This window comes from Notamacropus eugenii, chromosome X (genome assembly GCF_028372415.1).
Source record: "Notamacropus eugenii isolate mMacEug1 chromosome X, mMacEug1.pri_v2, whole genome shotgun sequence".
NCBI classification, from domain to species: Eukaryota; Metazoa; Chordata; class Mammalia; order Diprotodontia; family Macropodidae; genus Notamacropus; species Notamacropus eugenii.
This window is the reverse complement of record NC_092879.1, coordinates 52049334-52068707: the sequence shown is the minus strand read 5'-3', so window position 1 is coordinate 52068707 and position 19374 is coordinate 52049334. Positions and strand designations below refer to the sequence as shown.

Genomic DNA, 19374 nt, shown 5'->3' with positions numbered 1-19374 from the left:
GGAACACCAAACATTCTTTATACATTTCATGTTTCTTAGAAAACTACAGTGTACTAGTAAACATGATTTGATAGTACATCATTTTACTAAAACTAGAAATCATGTGCAAATCACTATATTGCAATAAAAGCCTGAGGGAAAAAAATACCCTGAGACAGTTACTTGAAATACTCATAATCTCTTTATTTTCAGGCTGTTTGCAGGAACTCATTTCAGAATATAAGAAAGCCTGATATCACCAAGGTGGAACTCTTAAAAGATGTCCGGAGCAAAAAGGACCTTATTATTCGTCTGGTTGCCCACGATATTGATGAAGAAGAGACAGAGAACAGAAGGGATGATGGCTTAATCTCTGACGAGGATGAATATGGTTTGCGAGAAGTTGTTTTAAAGGAAGAGTGTGCTCTTGATCTAATGCATATGACTATAAAGGATGAGGAAGAGGAGCCAGTGCAAGAAAGTAAAGTCAGTTTACCCAAGGTTTCACTGAGCTCCAGTAGCCTGAAGAAACTATTCTCCATAAGCAAGTGTTGTCAAACTATTCCTACTAGCACATCAGAAAGTATTCAAACCTCTCTAAGTCAAATCAAGGAACCAAGAGCCCAAGAAGTGCTAGAAATATCAGATGAGCCAGAAGAACCAGATGAGCCAGAAGTGCCAGAAATCCCACAAGTGCCAATAGCTGTTGCAGAAAGCAAAGTGCTTACCCAGGTAGCATCCCTGACAAAGATCAAGTCTTTTGACTTGGAAGAAAAGTCACCTTCCTCCGTAAGTGACAAATGTGACTATGTTACTTTGGTTCTCTTATAATATTGGTCAGTTCTTTGATTGTGGAGAATGGCAGAAAAAGTGAATATGTTGCTGGTCAGTCTTCCCCTGATTTATGATCTCCAGGGTTCCTTCCATGTCTGAAATTCAGTGATTTCACAGTGTCACCACAGTGCCAATTATATTATCATACTGTAAATAGTTCCTTCAGTAAATCCTCCTCTGATGCTTCATTGGGACATGGAAGTGTAAGTCCAGTGACAGATAGGGAGTGCCCAGATAATTCCTACAGACTCAGAGTCAGGTTGGCCACAGAGGGATGAAGTTTTAGCCAAAGCATCTCCCAGAGATTGAAATTTATGTCTGCCAAAGAAGCCCCTTACCCCCAACTGAATCCTATATCCTTGAAGTGGTGAAGTAAGCTGTAGATGCATAAAAGATGAAGCAACACTGATGGTCTTGAGAAAAGGCAGGAGGATGTAGTGAATAGAGCACCAGACTTGGAGTTAGGAAGACCTGGGTTTAAATCCTGTCTTGCAGACTTCACTTCTCTGGGCCTCCATTTCCTCCTCTAAAACTGTAGTCCTGTGATGATCCTAAGAAGCATTAGAAAAATAGAAAATGAGGTTGCCCTGAGTCAAGTGTAAAAGAAATCATCTCCAGGAGGGCCTCTCAACACATTTGGTCTCCACTCTGGATGCTGTAGAGTTCTGAGAGTTTTCTGGACAGGAATGGGACCCACCCCCAATCTGATGCCCCAGATTATTCTTTTTCTTCATTTTCTTGCCCTCCTCATACAGGGTTTATTTTGATGGCTCATGCTTTTACCTTTTCTACGCTGTCCCCCCCCACCCTCTCACATGACCCAATAACATTAGATGTGCTCAGAAGTGCTAGAGTTATGTGGGCAGTTAAGGGCATTTCTATGATAGATTTTTATTCCCCTTGCTTAAACCTGTGCTTTGATGTTTTTCTTCTACTTTTTTCAGCAAGAAGAGTTGAGAAACATTGTTTCGGAGCCTCCACGTTATCTGATACACAGAACTATGAGCTCATGCTCATACAACCAAGAGATGCTTTCCGAAGGGTATGGTTTGGTTGTTTTTTGGGGGGCTTTTTAGCAATAAGTTTATTTTGACTTCCTGTGATAAGCCCAAGTCTTCCGATATGTAAACAACAGCATAAGAAAAAGATATTAGAAGAGCAAGCATAAGGAAACTCCCAGAAGAGATTGTAAATGATCATCCTCATGTCCCTCACCTTCTATTCTTTGGCCTTTATTAAGCTCACCTTGCCTTTAGCCCTGTAGTGATCAAAGCATCTTGTTTCCGTGATCCCTTTTGAATGTCATTTCTCTCATATGAATTTGTTGCCGTTATCATCTCTAATTACGTAGTTGTAGTCACTGTGTATGTTCTTTGGTTGTCCAGTTGGCATCACTTTATACCTTTCTATGTGAAAGAAATATGAAATGAGACTTGTAAATATGTTGAAGCTAGATTATAAAAGTCTTTAAATGGCAGGCTTTGTATTTTATTCTAGAGGCTAGAGGGAATCATTGAAGGCCTTTGAGCTGGGCCTCTTTGAGCATGGGAAGACTGCTTTCGTTACAATTCAGAAACTTTTACTTTCTATAATTCGACCATTGTACCTATCACTCTTCCATCTAGGACTCTCTATTTTGATTACATTTTAGTAGTTTCCTGTTTTTAATTGGGTTTCTATAAAGGTAGCAGAATTTGTTTTCTCAATTTATAAGTTTTTTAATATCCAAATGTGGACTGCTTTTTGAAAATGTTCCATGAAGGTTTGAAGAAGTGAATTAATTTATCTAAATGCAACAAACTAATTTTTCCAAGATTCCATTGATGTCTATAGTTCCTTTCCTATTTATCAGTTCCCTTCTTTTAAAATATAGTTGCTGTGCTGTTAGGCAAATAATATTGGTATACTTTCCTTATGAATGGTGCATTTAAGCATGATGTCGTCCCCATCTCATAAATACTTTGTAATTTGAATTCAGCCTTGCCTGACTATCATGGCTACAGGTTCTGATTTTCTGGGCCAGACCTGTGACTTCTCCAACCAATGCTGAAGGGCTAATGGCAGCTAGGGAAATGTAAAGGAGCAACTGCTCTACCATTTATAATTTCAGAGGGTTGTTTGGGGGCCCTGAGAGATTAGGGACCACTCTTCCAGGGTCACATTGCTCGTATGTGTCAAAGACAGGATTTACCTGAAGCAGTGTAAATCTTATTCCAATTTTTCATTTTAAATCTGCCTTTGGGTGTTTAATGCTACATATGGTTGTCTTGGATTTTTTTTTAATCAGTTCGATAACCCTATTCTGTTTAATAATAGAAGTCAATCTATTTATAGTTAAATATGGTTCTGTCATACTCTGCTAAATTACGTTTTTATCATTAAGGAATGTATTCTACCTTCATTCACTAGAATTAGTCCAAACCTGTCTTACACATATGCATGGGAGAACATACATTCATCACCAAAGATGGATCCTAAATTCCTACTCTTTCCTCTCAAAGTTTTTCAGTGGTTTCAATCTTCCCCCTTTCTTTCCCTCCTTTCCTAAATGGAAGTGCTACTTTGGGATTATCTGTTCTTCCTTCTCCTTCAATTATCCATTTTTTGTAACACCTGCAATAAAAGAATTCTATCTTCTCATTCCTCCTTGTCTTTTACTTTGCTCTTGTTGGGAATTCTGTTGTAATATATGTGTTTTATATATGTATACATACGTTAACATACAGGTATGTATATATGCATATTTCCACATGTATATGTGAATGTATCTATCCATCTACCCATACACACTTTCTCATATACCTATATATACGTTTCATCTACTCTTTCTCCCTCCCCACCCTCAGCCTGTTTGTGGCCTTTAATTGTCAGTTCGGACAACCTGGCTGCTACCTTGCTATTGGTTCAGAGTCAAAGCCACTGTTGCCTCAATACTGATGAAAGTGGAAGAATATTCAATTTTACTATCTATCATTCTAGTGCCTTTCCCAAGTTTGTCCCCTTCTACCCAGAGACAACTATGGATCACACCACTCCCTACCCTTTGTGTTTTGCTCACCCTGTGAAATGTTTAAATCTAAACCCCATTTTTAGCCAGTCCAGGCAGAAGTTCATAATTGATTTGCATATCAAAGGTCCTAGCTAAGCCTGGCCTCCTTTACCAGGAGAAGTTCTTGGTTGATTTACATATCAAAGGCCTCACTGTGGCTTACTTTTGCCAGTAATTTTTTAATATTAGATGAATAATTGGTGTTCTTTGATAAGCAATGTTTTCCATCTTATCTACTTGTAAAATCTCCTTGTCAGGGTATCTTTAGTGTTTGACATCATTGTGTTTGGGTGAGTTGAATCTGGCATTCTTTCCTGTTGGTGTCTGTTGCATTGCCTATTTCATAGCCTGTCCTTTGATCTTCCCATAATTCTGGAAATTTTTTCTTGTATTATTTCAGACTGCCAGTAGTCAGTGAAACATTTATTAAGTGTGTACTATGTGCCAGACACTGCACTAAGCACAAGGGATTAAAAAAAAAAGACAATCCCTTCAAGGGGCTTACAGTCTAATGGAGGAAGGCAACACACAAAATAAGCCAAAAAGCAAGGTGCAGAGGGGAGCCAGGGAAAGTACTCCACGAAGAGGCATAGTAGGGCAGCCAGGTGAGAAATGATTTCCTGAAATATGGTGTCCAGACTCTTCCTTTCTTCACATTCTTGAGAATGCGTGATGGTTCACCTCTCCACAGCCTGTTGCATTGTTCCATCTTCTTTACTCTTTACATCCTGAAGCCTCCCTGCAGGTGACTTTCCATCACATTTTGCAGCCTTTTGGTCTTTCAATAGAACAATTCGATTTCTCATTAACTCCTGATTTTTCTCTCAGTTTTCCACAGCACTCTCAACATTAATTTTCTTATCATTCTATCTTGTTCCTTTTTGGGGGAGGGGGGAGGGGAAGGAGGGGGTGAATGCCTAATGGCAGGTCTCACCACTTCCTTATTTTCCTTTAAGTGTTTTATTATTAAATCTGATGAGTCTTGTGAAACTTCTGGATTCATTTTTTGGATCACTGTTGGTACTAGTCCTTTTTTCTTCTGGTATCTTTTCTTTGAATTTTTTCAATGCAGAAAATACATTCATCATGTTTCCAGTGTTATTTTCCTGCTTGCTCATTTCCTTAACCATTCCTTTTCCCTTTCTGAGAGGCTATTATCTTTTTTTAAATTTTTTTAATTAATTAATTTGTTTTCAACATTCATTTCCACAAAATTTTGAGTTCCAAATTTTCTCCCCATCTCTCCCCTCCCCCCCAAAATGCTATGCATTCTGATTGCCCCTTCCATCAATGTGCCCTCCCTTCTAACAACCCTCCCTTCCCTTATCCCCATCTTCTCTCTTGTCCTGTAGGGCAAGATAAATTTCTATACCCCATTACCTGTATTTCTTATTTCCCAGTTGTACACAAAAATAATTCTCAATATTTGTTCCTAAAACTTTGAGTTCCAACTTCTCTTCCTTCCTCCCTCCCTACCCATCCCCACTGAGAAGGCAAGTAATTCAATATAGGTTATAAATGCATAGTTTTGCTAAAGACTTCTTTAATAGTCATGTTGTATAAGACTAACTATATTTCCCTCCATCCTATCCTGCCCCCCATTTCTTCTATTCTCTCTTTTGACCTTGTTGTCCCTCCACAAGAGTGTTTACTTCCAATTGCTCCCTTCTCCCATTTGCCCTCCCTTCCATCTTCCCCCCCACCCTGCTTATCCCATTCTCCCCTACTTTCCTGTAGTGTAAGATAGATATTCATACCAAATTGAGTGTGCATGTTATTCCTTCCTTGAGCCGAATGTGATGAGAGTAAGTTTCACTTTTTCCCTCTCATCTCCCCCCTTTTCCCTCCATTGGAAAAGATTTTTTTCCCTCTTTTATGAGAGATAATTTGCCCCATTCCATTTCTCCCTTTCTCCTCCCAATATATTCCTCTCTCTCCCCTTAATTTTATATTTTTAGATATCATCCTTTCCTATTCAATTCACTCTGTGCCCTCTATCTATATTGTATATAATCCCTCCAACTACCCAGATACTGAGAAAAGTTTCAAGAGTTACAAATATTATCTTTCCATGTAGGAATGTAAACAGTTCAATTTTAGTAAGTCCCTTGTGATTTCTCTTTACTGTTCACCTTTTCATGCTTTTCTTGATTCTTGTGTTTGGAAGTCAAATTTTCTTTTCAGCTCTGGTCTTTTCATCAAGAATGCCTGAAAGTCCTCTATTTCATTGAATGACCATTTTTTTCTCCTGAAATATTATACTCAGTTTTTCTGGGTAGGTGATTCTTGGTTTTAGTCCTGGTTCCTTTGACTTCTGGAATATCACATTCCATGCCCCTCGATCCTTCAGTGTAGAAGCTGCTAGATTCTGTGCCATCCTGATTGTATTTCCACAGCACTCGAACCACTTCTCTCTAGCTGCTTGTAACATTCTCTCCTTGACCTGGAAACTCAGGAATTTGGCTACAACATTCCTAGGAGTCTCTCTCCTTGGATGTCCTTCGAGAAGTGATCAGCAGATTCCCTCAACATTCCTTTTGCCCTCTGCTTCCAGAACATCAGGACAATCTTCCCTGATAACCTCATGAAAGATGATGTCCAAGCTCCCTCCCTGATCATGGCCTTCAGGTAGTCCCACAGTTCCTAAACTGTCCCTCCTGGATCCATCCTCCAGGTCAGCTGCCTTTCCAATGAAATACCTCACATCATCTTCTGTTTTTTCACTCTTTTGGTTCTGTTTTGTAATTTCTTGGATTCTCATAAAATCATTAGCTTCCAATCTGTTCTATTCTAATTTTTAAAGAACTATTTTCTTCAGTGAGCTTTTGAGCCTCCTTTTCCATTTGGCTAATTCTGCTTTTTAAAACATTTTTCTCTTCATTGGCTTTTAGGACTTCTTTTGCCAATTGAGTTAGCCTATTTTTAAAGGTGTTATTTTCTTCAGCATTTTTTAAGTCTCCTTTAGAAAGCTGTTGACTCACTTTTCATGATTTTCTTGCATTGCTCTCATTTCTCTTCCCAATTTTTCTTCCACCTGTCTTACTTGATTTTCAACATCCTTTTTGAGCTCTTCCATGGCCTGGGACCATTGCATATTTATTTTGGAAGTTTTGGATACAGAATCCTTGACTTTTATGTCTTCCCCGATGGTAAACATTGTTCTTCCTCATCTGAAAGTATGAGAGAGAATACCTGTTCACCAAAAAAGTAACCTTCTATAGTCTTATTATGTTTCCCTTTTCTTGGGCATTTTCCCAACCAGTTACTTGACTTTAGGGTCTTTTGTCAAGATTAGGGTATACTCTGGAGACCTGTAAGATCTCAGTTCCTCCAAGGTGGCACAATCAAGGGAGAGGAATTTACTCCCTGGCCAGGCTCACAACTTCAGATAAGTTGCTCAGTTCCTCCAGGGGCTTTGGGCAGAGGGGGGGAGGGGTAGAGCTCCCAGTCAGGGCTGAGGTTCAGATCAGCTGCTCAATTCACCCAGGGGCTTTATCCAAGAATGGATGCTGACTGCTGCCTGCCTGGCCACCATAGCCACTGCAACCTGGGGCCAGGGCTAGGGGAGGACCCTGATCCCATGTTCCAGAGGTGAAAAAGCTCTCTCACTGACCTTTGAAGCTGCCTTTGGCACCTGTGGGTTGAGGGATCTGCAAACTGCTGCTGTGGCTTCTGGGGATTCCACCCCCGGAGGCCTGCTCCAGTCCTGCTCTTCCCAGCACCACAAGGCCAAGGCGGGGCTGCACTCCGCCATCCACTGCGACAGACCTTTCCCATCAGCCTTTCAGGTCACCCTGGAAGAGAAATCTCCTCCACTCCATCTTTCTGTGGCTTCTGCTGCTCTAGAATTTATTGAGAGTCTTTCTTTGCAGCTATTTTATGGGCTGTGGAAGAAGAAACTAGCATATGTGCATCTTTCTACTCCACCATCTTGGCTCTGCCCCAGGGTTATTATCTTTTCAGAATCTTTGATTATCCTTTCTTCCTACCTCTTCTCCCTCACCTTTCAGACATTTTTTGATATTTCTGCCTCTATTCTTCTGGAGGTTACTAGGGACCTGGGCTTTTAAATACCATCTGTTGAAAAGGCAGAAACTTTCAATTATACTAGTATTTAAGTAAGAAACTAAGTCAAAAGAAGAATTGTTTAGTGGGAAAACCACAGACCTTGGAGAGAAAGGAATTGGATTTGATTCATGCCTCTGCTATTTACTGGGTGGCACTGGACAACTTTGCTTCACTCTCTGGGTTTTTTTCCTCCTTGTGTAAAATGGAGGGAGAGAACTAGATGATCTCAAAAGCTCCTTCAAACTGTAGATGCTCTGATCAAATTTTTATGTCCTCAACAATGCTATAAAGTAGACAAAATTTCATACTCTGTCCCCTCAAGCACCAGGCAACCATGGCCATTGTGGTACACCTTGGCTATCTAAAATCTTTCTCCCCACTGTGGTTTCCTTTCCTGTTATGCCCCAGCTTCCAAATCATTCCTTCCTGTCAGGGATAGCATTAGTGTGTGGGATACAGTGACCCTTACTCAAATTAAACTCAGAGGCTTCTCAAGGTAGAATGCAAAAAGGAATTTATTACAATCTCATGAGAAGGGGCACTTCCCTCGAGACCATGGGTGGGGACAGCAAGGGAGTGCACCTGAGTGGAGTAGAGTACAGCAATGTATGGTCCTAAAACAGAAGCCCTGTAGCCTCTCTTCCCATTGGCTGGGAATCCACACATATAGTCTAAGCACGGGAATCTACCCCAGAGACAAAGAACACAGAAAGGATCGTTGTTCACCAATGAGGGTTTTTGTTACCAAATATGGAACTTAAGGGAAGAATGCTAATGTGATGTGACCATAACTTTGGTGGTTTGCCTCCATCTCGGAGCATTTTATTTGCCTAAGGAGGGTACTTAGTTGTTTAAGTTTTGGCAGGAAGGGTGGGCATTCTTAGGTAATTCATGTCTGAGGGGTCTTCACTTAATCTGATTTCATTCAGTAGCAAGCCCTAAGAGCACCTCCAGCACTTTCTAGGAGGGAGAGAGCAAGCATGCTTCACTCACCAGCTCCTCCCTTGCCAGGTCCCACCCTCCATTTGATACAGGAATGCAGCCCATGAGGTTTACTTTCTCCCTTTCACTTGGTGCTGTACCCCAGGTGAGCCCCACCCCAAATTTTCCCACAGTGCTAAATGCTAAGCCACCCCAATAGTTAGCAGTTAGGACTAGTAATAAGAGTCTGGAATTGGCAGCAACAGAGGTGAGAGAGGATGCAGATAAATCTAAACCAAGGTCAATTCAGGTATCACTGTATTTTGGTTCTACAACATTCTGCTTGACTTGGAACCTAGAAGGGATCATTTTTGTCATTATCTGACTATATCAATACTTGACAAGTTGCTCTTTTAATTAACATGTAATTTCTTCCTTTACTGACTAAACAAAAAATGAAACATTCTCTTTTTTTTCCAACAGTGACAGTAAAGGATCAGGCAAGAAATCAACTGACGGTTTGATTACTTATTTTTAATTTGCATTAGAGCTTATTTAAGAAACACTGGTCACTGCTTTGATACCTTTTAAATTTGAAGTTATTAAATAATACTAATAATATACATAAAATATTTTAAAATATACATGATTTCATCCTTATTAATCCTCCCTCCATGCCTTAGTATACTGTCTTCATGATTTGTTATGACTGAAAACATTTATTACTCCAAGGTCAAGTTTCTAAGGAGAAAGTTTCTCATACCCTACCTAGGGTAGGCCTTGGAGGTCAGAAGTTGTTACTAGGCCCAAAAGTCTAGTATCATTTTCATGCTAAGGCAGCAAGGGAAGACTTCAGTAGAGGAATACTTGTAGGAACTCATATTTATATAGCACTAGAATGTCTATAACCAAGCACCTTAAAAGGAAGGTGGCATATTCATGATTCCCATCTTGGAGATGAGGAAACAAAGCCCCAGATAAGGGAAGGGACTTGTCCAAGGTCACTCAGGTAGGAAGGAAGTGTTGGAGCCAAGTCTAGTAGGGGAGCTTTTGAACCTTCTACTCTACTTACTTCTTAAGGCTGCCAGAGTGGAAATCCTCAGGATTAGGCCACCAGTTTGTTTGCCTTTCCAGAAGTGAATAACTTACACATGCAACTCACAGTCAACGCAGCAATGGCTTGTCTGTCTGAATCATTATTAAGATATGCTAAATGATGCCATAGTCTGACTTTAAAACAACTATGCTCTCATGGCAAATACTTGCCTATTCCAATTCTTGAATGGAAATACTGGAAGTATCAATGTTGGCTTGAGGGTTGTATTGGTTCCCCCCCAAAATGTAAAAAACCCTAGAGTTAGGAAGGTCTCTGGGGATGAGCTATGGGAGGACGTGGACAAAAATGGCCCAGGTTGTGAAGGTGAGGCTAAATTAAGATCTGCATCAATGGAGGGAACACATCTGTTGATAAGAGCACAGATCCATTGAAAAAGCAGAGAATCAAACATTCAAGGCAGAAGAGTTTGTCACACATAGTTTGGCCAAGACAGGTGGTGTGGACTTGGAGGCAAGGGAGAAGGAAAGACGTGGGTATAGGCCAAGGAAAAGTATTTGCAGTGTGAAGCAGCTAGAGTAGCCAAAAATCAGTAATTGAGGAGGCAGGAGATAAAGCAAGACAACTGACCTCTCTTCTTCTCAATAACTCTACCCTATACAGTCAGACTGTAACTGATAACCCAGATTTCAGTGCTTCAGTTTCCTCATCTACAAAAGTGGATATGATAAAACATGTTGTGAGCAAAGCACTTAGAAAACCCTAAAGCACAGGAGTGAATCTAGAATCTGGGGGTACAGGGTTTCTCAGTGGCAGTCACAGGTTAGGTAGGCTCTCATGGATTTCCCTATCCCACACCTGGGACAAAAGAGGAGGTTCAGGTTTATCTTTGATATCCAATTCTTGTAAAAGAATGTATAACTTTAAAATACTGTCACATTTTCCTAGTTTAAATTTCTGAGAAGTTTGTTCTATATGTGGGAGAGGGGAGGGAGAGAGGGAGAAAAAGGAGGGTGGGGGAGGGAGGAAGTAGAGAGCAAATGAGTGTACTAGTATAAGCTTAGGAGTAGAATGAAAACCCCTGAGGGGGATGTAAGGTTCAAGCCACAGTACTTGAGTTTAGCCGGACACTTTCCAGTCTTGTGACCCATTTAAACTACTTGCAAAAGTTGAGCCACCAGTGCCCAAGGAAGACTGTCCATCTCCATGTCTCACTGCCAACCCTTCACCATAAATAACAGCCTGCAATCTGAGGAGAACATGAAGTATCACATATGTGTTCCCTGCATCCTAGAGTTAAAGCAAAGGCCAATCCTACCCCGTCCATTTTACAGGTGGACCAGAGAAGGGAAATAACTGCCCAAGGTCCTGCAGAATTCCTGGCAGGGCCAGCCCTGCATCTAATCTATTGGACTTTAATGCTATACCATGCTCCATCTTTTTATACTCTCCCAAGGGAGCCAGAGCCAGCCCCCAACACTATCAAGGACCACACCTCCTTAGGTTTCAGTTTACTCTGGAAAGATTCCAATTTAACTGACTTAAACACCCACTAATTCTGGTTATGGTATATTGGGTGAGTTATGGAGAACAAGTGTGATAGAAATCTGACCTCCTTTAGAAATGATCATTTTTCAGACAGAGATCTTAGACTTTCACAACTCTGTGTTTTACTCACAGTGTATCTGGAAGAGGCCAAGACCCTAGATGAAACAAGTAGCCTTCAGGTATGTATTTCAAAGTTACACCTAAGAGTGGAGGGTGAGCTGAGACCCCAACAAAACAGCAGAGTTGGCCTGAAGTGACCACATCCAAGATGACTTGGAGGTCCTCTGGCCCTTTCTGGCTTCCCCATGGCCTAAAAGTCCATGAATTCCAAAGGAGAGCCAGCCCCATAATAAGAACTCCCGTTTCTCCAGCCACGGTCCTCACAGCAGCACTGGGCAAGTCTTAAGATTCCAGTTATATAGTTGAAGAAACAAACTAAGGGAAAAAACCTGATGGTAGTCATTGCTGACATTGGAATTTGGCCCCCAGATATAATGGGCCTTGCTTCTTTCCTCTTGTGCGTGCCAATGTGACCTGATTACTTTTGCCACAAGGACTGCCCTTGCCAGCTTCCTTTAATTTTGGTATTCAAAACATTTAATTTTTTTTCAACTGACAAGGTTTTATTTTCTCTCCCTCCCCTCACTGGAAAAAAAAAGGAAAAACAAAACTCTTGTGACAGATTTGCCAAGTCAAGCAAAACAAATTCCCCATAGTGGTCATGTCCAAAAAGTCTCATCCTGCACCCTGGGTCCATCCCCACTCTGTCAGGATGGACCCAGGGTGCAGGATGAGACTTTCTGTCAGGAGGTGGGCAGCCTGCTTCACCATAAGTCCTCTGGAATCATGGTTGCTCTTTCACTGCTCTACTCCAAGTTATTAAAGCTTCCAAAGTAGTCTGTCCTTACACTGTTCTACAAATTGTCAGTTTTCCTATTCAGTGCCCCTCTCGGGAAAGGATGATGTATGTGATGCTTGATACTCCTTTCTTAAGAGGATAAAACCTTTTATTCCCCAACTATAAATACAGTATAAATGGAAATTCCTTTGGGAGAAGCAATACCTTCCTCTCATTTGTAGGAAGGAGTCAATGATAGTAGTTCCTTTCCTGAGAGGGGAGAGCACTGGGTGCTTTAACTGGCCTCATGAACACGCTAAAGCAAGGGTATTGAATAGGAAAACTGAAGAGAACGATTTGTACAACCATGGCACAAGCAGTCTGGCACTAGCAGTCTGGTTACTGGGTGGCCTGGTTTCTTTTCTGCTGTGCATGTTGGGGTGTGGGTTGTACTGCAAACTTCTGGAGGTCTTAAGGCACTGATGACATTGGGTCACAAGAGCAGTGGTTGCTGTGACCTCAGCAACTCCTGAGCCCTTCCCTGGTTTCTACAGAAGACCCATGCTAGAGGTCATAGGACTTTACCATCCTGTACTAGAGAGGATATTGATGTTTTCTTTTTCTCTCTTATCTTGGTGCAGTTTATCACCATCTACGAAGGCACTACATCAACCTCCAATCAGGCCTCCAAGGAGGGCACAAGAAGTATGTAACATGTTCTTCAAATATTAGCTTAAGTTCCCACTTTGGTCCCTGTGAATTGAAGATTTGTGATCATTTCTCTTCCCTCATTTCTGCCACCAGGCCCAAGAAGCAGAAATAGCAAGTGGTCCCCAAACTGGCAGAAGCCTTCCATTTTGTCATTGTGTGTCCCACCACATAACTAAACTGCCACAGTCTCTCTGTGATTTAGGTTTTTTACTAATTCAGACAGGGCTTTCCTTCTCCTATTCCAAAATGTATCATGGGATTTAAACCTTTGAGCTCATCTAGTTTAAATTCCTCATTTTACAGAAGAAGAAACTGAAGCCCAGAAAAGAGAAGTGACTTACCCAAGGTCACACAGCTAATACTTAGCAAAGATGAGATTGGAACCCAGGTCATCAGTCTCAAAATCCAGGGCACTGGATGCCACTTCTTCTTTGAATGGTTTTACTTGATATTACAGAAGATTAGCTGTGTAGCCAGGGTTGAGGTTTTGTGTCCAAGGCTCTCTTATCAACTGTACCACACTGCCTGGAGAGAGGTTAAAATTGTCAAACGAATTCTTGAGTAAGTTTTGTTCTAAGCCAGTATTGCTGTAACTACATTATAAATCACCTACCATCTAGTACAATTAAGATGCCCAAGACATCTCAGACCAATAAAGCAGGCCCACTGCCCAGAAATTAGACTGATTTTACCAGATACCGTCGGTATTACAGTCTATTCAAAGAAACTAGATACAACTCGGGCACTGAAGATTTTGACGTGAGACACAGTGCTTGTCTCTTCTTTCTTTCATGTTTTCATTCATTCCCCTTCAGATGTATGTATGTGTATATATACATATATACAAATATATGTATGCTTCCATGTAATAAATCTCTCTCATGTTGTCTACTCTCCTCTGTCATTTGCCTCTTAGAAGGGCAGTGTGGTACAGTAGATAGTGCTAGCCCTGTACTTAGGAAAACCCGGGTTCAAATTTCACCTTTGATATTTACCAGCTGGTTGACTGTGGACAAGTCAGAGGCACAGTCTTTGTTGTGACCTAAAAAAGGCCTCCCTCTGGGATCTGTGACCATCTCCACTGCCACCACACCATAATGACTGATGATGGCCATTTGTAAGTGAGAGGAAAGGCTTTGGCTTAAGAGAGGAGAGAGGATGGAGGGGAGTGGAAAGGGAGAGAGGAGAGAGAATACTTACGTGTAGTGGGGAAGGGAGATTAGAGTTGTTGGAATAGCCCCACTATTTCATTTTTCATGATGGTTTTGTTTTGAAAGTCAACTTAATTTTTAGTAGAATCAAGTTTAGAAAAACAGATGCTCTTATAACCTTGCATTTTCACATGGGCTTAAAGGATTAAAGATAAGAGACCTTAAAGTAGTGTAGACCCCCTCATCTTAGAGAGGCCATCAAGACCCAGAGAGGAAAACTTAGCCAAAAATACCATGATGGTCAACAGCAGACAGAGCCAGGCTTTATTCCAACTCCCTTTGGCTCCAAATCCTCTACTTCTCATCATACCCCACTGCTCAGAGCAGATAGGGCTCAGGCCAGGGGGAGGGATGGCATCCTGGCACATAGCAAAAAGGCATCTGGGTACCAGGCCTACTCACTCAGCTTTAGCAGGCTCTTGGAAGCCTGCATGAGTACTGCTAACTCAGATCACTCATTGGTCAAGGGAAACACAATTATTGTTCTGAGCTATTGGGATCCTACCTATTGAGGACCTTCTCAAGAACCAGTGTCTCTGTGAAGCTATATCACAATACTGGTGTAGAGGAATAGAGCACCGGACTTGCAGCCTGAGGAGCTGGGTTTGAAGACTGCCTCTACTACCTAATCCCTGTCTCAAATCCCTTCCCATTTGAGATATCAGGAGCCGCTAGCCTGATGGGAGGCATCCTTGTTGCAACTGGGAAGTTGGGTCTTTAATGCACTTGCTCTAAGAGGCAGAAGAAAGCCCAGCTCTAACAAAGGCACAGAGGCATTCTGATCCCCAGGCAGTATACACAGAAAAACAGAGGCAGGAAGCTCGGGCAGCCTAGAGGGGAAGAATGGTGGTCCTTTGGCCCTTGCCTTGGGTGGAGGGAGCCATAGGTGTACAGTGTGTGTGATAAGAGTGTGACAAAGTAGATTTCTAAGCAAAGGGTGCTGGGAAAAGGGAGAAAAACTCATCGGTTTCATCAATCTGGCAAAGACAACAACAATCCTTATTCCCAAGGAGCTTCCAACCTCACAGGCAAATAAGAAGATAACTAAGTATACCCAGCATCAATGTACAGAAAATACAAATAAGTAAAGCAGTTAAAGACAAGAAGGGGGTGGGGATGGAGAGACAGATTAGGAAAGGCGTCATGCACAAGATGGTGCCTGAGCTGCATCTAAATGGCAGAAAGGAACTTGAGTGCGGTGGAAAGGACAAGGTGCATTCCAGGCATGGAGGTGAGGAACAAAGAGGACAACAGTTTGGCCAGAAAGCTAGGCAGAGGAGTTTATATTTTCTCCCAGAGGCAACAGGGACCCCCTGAAATTGGCTGAGTAAAAAAGTCACACGGTTAGATCTGGGCTTGGACTTAAGTGAGGAGAGATATGAGGCAGGGAGACCAACATGGAGGCTGTTGCAATACTCTAGGTGAGAGGTGATGAGGGCCAACGGAGAGATGGCATAAATATACAGATATGGGGTGGGGTGAGAGAGTGAGAAGCTAAGGATCATACAAAGGCCATAAACCTGAGAAACCTGTGAACTGGGACTTGCACCAGAAATAGGGTAGTCCAGAAGAGGGGAAGTTTGGGAGGAAAGATAATTTGTTCAAAATGGGACCATGAAGGAATTGAGACCTGTAGGTGATGAGGCAGGAGTGTATCCTAGGTCTACAAGAATATATGGAGGCAAGAGGTGGCATATCCAAACTGGGGAAGAGTTTAATTAGTACAGTTTGAGAAAAACAGAGGAAACTTTGTGAAGGGGAGATGCACAAAATAAAACTGGAATACCAAGTTCAGGAATCTGTAATCATACCAGATGAAGCAAACAAGTTCATCTAATAAGCCCCCAACAGTGAGAAACATGCTCACCTTAAACAAAGGACAATACTTGTGAAATCAGGAAAGCTTTTATTAATCCATTCCCCCTGAATGGATGTGTAGCCTCAAAGCTTCCCCAGTAAGGTTACAGGATGACTACAACATGGAGAAAGATGGGGCTTCTTATACTGTTTTCCTAACTTTGGATCTCCTGGGATACCATACCCTGGCCATGTGATTCTATGTTCTCTTCTCTGATAGGCTTTTCCTCATACAGCTCCTTGAGCCTGCTCATTAGTCTCTGACCTCTAACCTGTCCATGCTAGGTCACAACCCTTATCACCTAGGACTGTGGAAAACAACTTTCTTGCTTCCCACAAGTTGTTGAACAGAGGAGTAACATGGCCAGACCTACAGTTTAGACAGATTACTTGGGCCACTGTGTGAAGGCTGGATTGGAGTGAGAACACTGGGGTCAAAAAGAGCAGTTATAGAAGGACCTAGACTGGGTTTGTGGTAGTGGGAATGAAGAGGAAGGGATGGATGGGACAAATATTGTGAAGGTAACATGGCAACTGAATTGTTGGGGACGAGGGGATAATCTAGCATGACTCCCTGGTTTCAAGCCTACGTGACTAACACAAGGTGGGAAGCTGAACCAAAGAGCAGGTTTGGGTAGAGATGTCCTTTTTGGACACTTGGAGTCTGAGGGGTGAGAGAAGGCAAGTCATGAGAGTAGGACTCTAGAGTTTGGCCTGGTATTAGAATGTATGAAGGGACACATGGAAAATAAGACCACAGAAGTAAACTGACAAAAGATTGTGGAATGCTAATCCTTAAACTACCTCCTACAAGGCTTATCTTAAAGCTCACCTAAGAAAACCTCTGAACATGCTTTGTAAAACATGAAGCCCTAGAGAAAAGAGATGACAAAGTAAGAGAGGAGGGGGCTAAGAGTAGGAGAAGCCTTCCATCCACATAAGCCCAAGGCCTCACCTTGCTCATAGAGGAGTTAAAAAGAGTCCAACAGCTCTAACCTAGCTCTTTACACTTCCCATGATGTCTGTCTACAGGAACTCCTAGGGCTCAAGTCTCCAGACAATCTTCCAAAGTGCTTGAAAAGATGTCTTCAGCTCTGTCAAGGTTGTTTTCTCGATCAAGCACTGCTACTGACATTGCATCAATACCACCTAACCAGGAGGACAAGCCTTGAAAATATTCTACATACTTAATGTCAAAGAAAATTAAATATATTTAAAAACAATCAGGGTGTGTCCAAGGAATGGAATGATAAACTATAGAAGCAGAAGCCTGCTTGCACTGTTTAAGGGGGAGGGAGCCTTTGTTTCCTTATCTGTAAAAGGAGCTAACTCCTCTCAAAGGGTTCTGAGAAAAGTACACTCTTGAAGGAGGGGAGCTTTCTGTCCTAAGCATTTCAGAATTCCCTAAGGGTAAGGTAATACAAGGATAGGTCATGACAAAGAGCTTTGTATTTAAAAACAATTTGTTGACATGTCTAGCTGTATACAAAGATGCACAACACTAGCTCGAGTACACAATTTACAAAAAAGCAGAAGCCCTCCCCCACCCGCCCCACCCAAAGCTTATACTAGAGACTATTGAGGGGACAAAACTAACCTGGAATGGAAATGGAAAGAGGACAAGCCCCTAGGCTTCAGTTCTGGCTCTACTCACTAGTTGAGTGACCTTGTCGTTTTGTTCTCTCTGGACCTCAAAACTGCCTCATCTGTAAAAAGAGGGATCTAAAGTCCCTTCCTGCTCTAACATTGTAAAATTAGAGAACAATATGAGACAGTATATTAGCACAGAAAAAAGCCAAGACACTGTCAAGATGAGTTCAAATCCTACCTGACACGTACTGGCTGTATCCTCAGGCAACTAAGATGAGTTGCCCATCTGCAAAGGTGGAGAGAATCCATACCCAAAGAATTTCTCAAGCTAACGAACTTACAGCTCAAGAGTAAACCAAAAAGAAATCATTAAATGCTAGGTGCTATAGGAAATCAGACAAAGACAGGTCAATGTGGACTAGAAGAGCTTCATGAAGAACTCAAGTTGGGCCTTTGTGCAATAGAGAAGTTAATAAATTTAGTAAAAGAATTACAGGTAAGCCCCCACTTTTCACAATAGTTACTGATAATATTTAATATCATTTTTGGACTTTAATAAGGGCCAGAGCTTGAATTAAGGAAAGCCTGGACCTAACATTTGAAATTACTGGGAAAAAACATCCTAAGATTATGGGTAGCTCCAGGAACTCACCTTGCTAAAACACCCCCTCTCAATCCTGATCACTTAGCATTCCCCACTCCCTCTCAGATTTAAGAAGAGTATCTCAGATCCGGGATTTTTAACACCTACAAGAGTACATGTTAACCACTCTCATCCCAGATCTAATTATAGAGAGGAGAACGTAGAAGTGTAGGGACAGCAATTCACAGACTGGCAGTGACTCTAACAGTCCTGTGCCCTTGGGCAACCTTGCAGCCCACCTTTCTAGGTAAAGCTTGGAAATGTCACCTAGGTCCTATTCATTCTGCCCACCCTGTCCCAGCACCTGCAAACCACCTCAGCCTTAGTAAATTCTGCAGCTATGGAAGAAGAGAGAGGTGGATGGATCAGGCCTGTGGCGAACATTCACTAAGGTCTGCCTACAAGAATCATCACCACTGGGATACCAGCTTATCTGCTCTTGGTAAACTTCACTTCTCTATTCTCTATAAAGCTTACCACTTTAACCTATATTCAGTCAAATAAATAAATATAATATAGGGATAACATCCTCCAAAGGAGGAAATGATTAGATCAAGTAATAACACAAACATGTAAGGTGATACATGTCTAATTAAATAGAACAGCAAATTTTGAGGAAAAGCAACAGGATCAGACTGATTCCTCTAAGAATTATATACAGATGTGTATGACTGGCTTCTAGAATTTATTATGTTTTTCATAATAAGATCTCAAATTTGGATTTTTGCACAAGAATTGTATAAGATAGTGATAAAAGCAAGTGAAATTACTTCTTCTTTGTTAAAGTACCCGTCTAGTAATTTTAAAGGGCAGATGAGTTCATTTTATGGTTAGACCCTCACATTTTAAAAGATTCTTATACCAGGTACAGGATTTAGATAAGGACAGAACAGTAAATGATATACAAACTGAAATTCTATGAAGTTTCCAAAAAAGGGGAGAACCAATTTTAAGAAATTTTACTAATTTACATTGCCAGAATTATCTGGAATTTCTAGATCTGAACCAGAGAAGCAGAATTTCCTTTTTGAACTGTCCCAAGAATAAAAGCTGTTGTCAAAGAAAGGATAT

At 41.5% G+C, this 19374-nt stretch overlaps 1 protein-coding gene and 1 long non-coding RNA gene across 6 annotated transcripts in view; one reads left to right on the top strand and one right to left on the bottom strand.

The window, feature by feature from the left end:
• LOC140515485 (fibrous sheath-interacting protein 2-like) overlaps nucleotides 1–17293 on the top strand; it is a 100047-nt gene extending 82754 nt beyond the window's left edge. For 4 of the 5 annotated variants that reach the window (XM_072626214.1, XM_072626213.1, XM_072626215.1 and 1 more), the window contains 6 exons: nucleotides 193–768; nucleotides 1758–1855; nucleotides 9335–9369; nucleotides 11586–11632; nucleotides 12933–12996; nucleotides 17103–17293. In XM_072626214.1, the coding sequence (XP_072482315.1) occupies nucleotides 193–768; nucleotides 1758–1855; nucleotides 9335–9369; nucleotides 11586–11632; nucleotides 12933–12996; nucleotides 17103–17242 (960 nt within the window). In that variant the 3' untranslated portion in view covers nucleotides 17243–17293. Of the gene's footprint in view, nucleotides 1–192; nucleotides 769–1757; nucleotides 1856–9334; nucleotides 9370–11585; nucleotides 11633–12932; nucleotides 12998–17102 lie in introns of those variants that run through there. The other variant, XM_072626216.1, reaches the window with a different exon arrangement.
• LOC140515492 (uncharacterized) lies at nucleotides 163–5110 on the bottom strand. Its single transcript, XR_011971054.1, has 2 exons — nucleotides 2059–5110; nucleotides 163–1364 (listed from the first exon to the last, which is right to left on the bottom strand). It is a non-coding gene; the product is annotated as an uncharacterized lncRNA (long non-coding RNA).
• Nucleotides 17294–19374: the final 2081 nt, after the last annotated feature.